The 4,128-nt window shown below is 51.9% G+C and overlaps 3 protein-coding genes across 3 annotated transcripts; 1 reads left to right on the top strand and 2 right to left on the bottom strand.

The window, feature by feature from the left end:
* Window positions 1–2,098, bottom strand: PpBr36_05045 (uncharacterized protein; the record flags this gene model as incomplete). Its single annotated transcript, XM_029892203.1, has 4 exons — window positions 1–501; window positions 636–1,514; window positions 1,610–1,897; window positions 1,961–2,098. 4 exons carry the CDS (start codon window positions 2,096–2,098, stop codon window positions 1–3), a joined length of 1,806 nt encoding a protein of 601 aa, XP_029749082.1.
* A 1,569-nt stretch (window positions 2,099–3,667) lies between these two features.
* PpBr36_05044 (uncharacterized protein) lies at window positions 3,668–4,033 on the bottom strand (the record flags this gene model as incomplete). The annotated part of the gene is made up of 1 exon (XM_029892202.1): window positions 3,668–4,033. The coding sequence occupies one exon, from the start codon at window positions 4,031–4,033 to the stop codon at window positions 3,668–3,670; it is 366 nt and encodes a 121-aa protein (XP_029749083.1).
* Window positions 3,710–4,128, top strand: PpBr36_05043 (uncharacterized protein; the record flags this gene model as incomplete). Its single annotated transcript, XM_029892201.1, has 3 exons — window positions 3,710–3,847; window positions 3,908–4,020; window positions 4,107–4,128. 3 exons carry the CDS (start codon window positions 3,710–3,712, stop codon window positions 4,126–4,128), a joined length of 273 nt encoding a protein of 90 aa, XP_029749080.1.

Raw genomic sequence — 4,128 nt, 5'->3', positions numbered from 1 at the left:
TCACCTCTTAGTCCACCTCAGGCGAATATCCCCCGGCTTTTTCATCTGCAGCGTCAGCCCCGGCTCGCTATCCTCGGCCAGCTCCAAGACCCGCTTCCTTGCCTGCTCCAGGTTCTCGCCGTCCCTTGGGATGGGCTCGACGCTGCACCGCCCAAAAAGAGTCATGATGACGGACACGAACTCGACCTGCGCCATCTTTTGGCCGGGACACACGCGCGGGCCGATGGACCAGGGGATGAAGGTGCCCTTGGGAGGCGTCATGAGCACGTGGCCCCCTGGAGCCTCCGGGTCCGGACGCAGCCAGCGTCCAGGGTTGAACTCGAGCGAGTCCGGTCCCCACACCTCGGGGTTCGAGTGCAACGCCATGACGTTGACCTGGACCATGAAGGGGGCCTTGAGGGGTGCTTTGGTCGAGGGGGAGCCCGGCAGGGAGATTGTCTGATCGACTGTGGTCTTGCGCAGCAGCAGCGCTACGGCCGGGTAGAGGCGGAGGGTTTCCAGCTGGGGAGGCGGCAAAAGTCATGTCAGTATCTGTCGCTGACATGTTTCTTTTTTTTGTTTAAGAAACAAAGGAATTGTTTGATGCAGATTGCACAAGCGTTTTGAGAGAATCATGTTTGCCAACGCTGACTCACCATAACAGCCATACAACGATTCAGTTTCGGAAAGGTTTCATCATATTCTGGTATCTGAACCTTCCCCTCCTGGTCGCAACTAACACTCCCTACGACGGAGTCGATCTCGGCCTGTATCCAGGTCTGCCATTGCGGATGGGCGGCCAGAAGCGCAACTGCGTAGGCCATCGTGTTGGCCGTGGTGCCGAAGCCCGCGGCTGTAAAGATGAAAAGGTTGCCTTGGATCTCGGGCTCGGTGAGATACGTCTTGTTTCCGCCGCTGTTGGCCGAACCACCCACCGCCGATTTGGTCTCTCCGGACGTGGCCTCCTCCTTTGCCTGGTCGGAGAGCCTCAGGAGAGTGGTCATGATGGTTTCAGGACGCTTCTTGGCGCCTGTCGTCGTCGTCGTCGTCGTTGTCGTCGCTGTCTCAGTAACCGGCGAGGTAGAGATTCTCTGGCGCTCCTGCTCGAGCATGTTCTTGGCCAGATCGGGCATCTGTCGCAGTGTTGCTGCCAGCGTCTGCAAAGAAAGCGGCATAACGGGCAGCCTCAAGATCCAGGCTGGGATGAAGACGGCGGCGACCAGGAGATCGGTGCAAACGGCGATGGCATCGACGTAAGATATGTCTGCCTTGGGATCGTAAAAAGGACTCCAAACGCTGAATGTTTTACCGCTACCATATGCAATACGGGAAAGGACATTCATGGCAATCGATCGAAGGCCAGGTATGGTGTCGGTAGCCCGGTCATCGGCAGGGGTCGAAGGAGAAGAAGACAGCAGAACGTCGGCAAAAGAAGAAGCTTGCTCTATGCTCTCATCCCAGACATCGGAGCTGATGCCCTCATTGAGGGCCGGGGCTACAATGCGTCGCTGACGAGACCATGCATCCTCGACAGCCTGTGGAGGGCGTAAAGTCAGCCAGGTGCGCGTGGCATATAAGATGGATTGTCCGAGTAAAAAAGAAGAAAAAAAAACGAGGAGAAGGCACTTACCGTTATAATGTTTGGCCCATGCATACCCATGACCCGAGCAGAGATATCCGTATGTACAAAGTCTCTCCTTCTCGTCATAAAAGTAGAAGACAAGGCCGGATCGGAACAGACTAGCCTATTGATACCCGAAGTCACGATAACAAAAGCTGGCCCTAGTCGCTGGTGAATCGCGCCTTTGTTATGGAACTCCCAGCCAATGAAGGAGGGCTCAATGTATTCGTAAGCAGAAGATGGGAGTATCCGCACAAAGATAGCATGAAGTGACTCCGAGAGGAGGGCAAAAGTGACCTGATAGTGATCTTGTCAGTACTTGGTTGAAATATACTTTGTCTCTCGCCATGGTGCACTTACGCTGTCAGGATTAAAGGGGTGTATGATGAGCGGCAACGCAAGAGCTCTTGCGGCGATGTAATTGCGCATAAGGCTTCTTCCGTGAGAAAATATCCATAGCGAAACAAGCAGTATCACCGTAAAAGCAAAAGGCCCCATGGTCTAAGGAGAGAAAATCGGCTGCCCTTGCTGATGGTAAACCTTGCAGAGAATTCCGATGGGACCAGGGCAAGACCAGAGGTGCCTTTTTTGGATTCATGAATTGAATGTGTTGAAAAATGTGCCGATCTTTATACTCGCTTTGTCTGTTCACGGGCAGACGTGCGAGTAAGTAGGTCACGTGTGCGTGTGTATGTACACGTGACCTTGGGACACGGAGCAGAATCTTAGTAGATTCTGCTGATCGCGATAGATAGTTACACATAGCTAGTCTAGAGGAGGCATGGATTAGAATACCTATTTTGTTTGTTGTTTCTACCGATCGCAGCGATCATACGATTCCTATAAACACGCATATATTCTAGTCGAGGCTAGCTTGTTCGAGTGCGGTTGCGGAACCGGACGCCCGCGGGTTCCGGAAGGTGGGGTTTGTTTGGACGGCTTCCTGTCTTCCGGGTGGTCCGAATCGCTAATCCTCGGCCAGCTAGCCAATCCTATTGGGGTAAACTGCCTAACATTGACCAGCAGGGAGAGAAATGGGGAGAAACAGTAAACATGGAAAACAAACCTAATATAATACATCAGAGTATAGTCCACATACTTACTATATGTACCTAGGCACCGAACCATCAAACCAAGGTAAACCATTCTTGTCTCGACGCAGAACTCTATCCTGAACCACTACAAGACTTAAAGATGAAAAGAAGCTTGCGGGCAGCAATTTGAATCCTTAACGAATGTGTTAGGTTCGCCAAACGACTTTCCTCATTTTATGAGCACTAGCTACCTGCGCCTCTGCCTGTTGGTCATCAAGGCTATTCATTTTGCGTAATCGCATATTTCTGCTGCAATGGCTGTCTGGGTTCATTGTACAGCAGATCTGGATCATCTGTAAGCTGACCTTCAGTTGGCGTAAGCTGGCGAGGAATGTTCTGTGCCTCTTGTGTTATGTAGCCGTAATATATCAAAAAATGCTCATCATTATATTCAATCTATATATATTTTTGTAGACCGTGGAACTGACCACGCAGTCACACAGATTACAAATATAAGCTGTGAGAAGTCTGACGGGTCTGCGTCAATTGCTTCAGCCTTGCTTCTGTTGTGTGACAAGCACGACTCCTAATTCAGATCTCGCCTCTTGGGGTCTTAGTCTGAAGAGCCGAATGACCATGTTGCGCCGTGGATGTATGGCCTTGAGATCACTGGAATATGAAGCACACTGACACAAAAATCATGTTCGCCCCCGACATGGTCTTTCACACCAGTGTTGTATTCTAGCTGTTGCCTTGTGACCTGGCACAGAGACTTATTCTACCGCATTTCAAAGTCTCACAGACTCTCGGTCTGACAGCGGGGTTGATTTCTCCTTTTGATGGATTTGTGTATTCTCCCTCAGCGTAGAAATTGGGAGTTGCTATGTGAAACATGTTGAAAGAAAGCAACGCTGCTAAAATCAAGCCAGCGACCAGAATGCAGTGTTCGAATATTTAAATAGGAGGCGCATTTCACTACCAAAGGGCCCAGATCCTTGATGTTCATCCGCAAACTTTACTGATAGAAGTGAATCTACTCCAAACCCACCAAAGCTCCGATCACAAAGACGTCAAAATGCCCATCACGAAGCCCACGTTCGCACTCCTCCTCGTCGCCATGCAGGCCATAAGCGTCGCAGCTGCCGGCCCGGCCGATCTCCCCATGGGAGTCGAGGTCCGCCAAGAGCACGGCAGCCTCGTCGTGCGCGAAGTGGTATGGAGATGCCGAATCGACCCTTTCCACGTTCTGACAGCGAGGCTGACACAAAAACAGTCCGTCGAGGGCACCGGCCTCGAAAAGCGATGCCGCGAGTGCGTCCACGTCGGAAACAGGTGCACCATCGGCCACGGCAGCTGCTACGCCAAGGAAAAGGCCTCGTGCACCTGGTGCGGGAACCATTGCAAGTCCATCTGCATCCCCAAAGGAGAGAGCTGCCAGAATGGTGTCTCTGAAGGCTCCGGGTTATTTCCAGGTCGAGGGATGGCTTGTCGTAA

Source organism: Pyricularia pennisetigena, chromosome 6 (genome assembly GCF_004337985.1).
Source record: "Pyricularia pennisetigena strain Br36 chromosome 6, whole genome shotgun sequence".
Lineage (NCBI taxonomy): Eukaryota > Fungi > Ascomycota > Sordariomycetes > Magnaporthales > Pyriculariaceae > Pyricularia > Pyricularia pennisetigena.
Note: the sequence above shows the minus strand (reverse complement) of the source record. Positions and strands in the feature narration are given on the sequence as shown.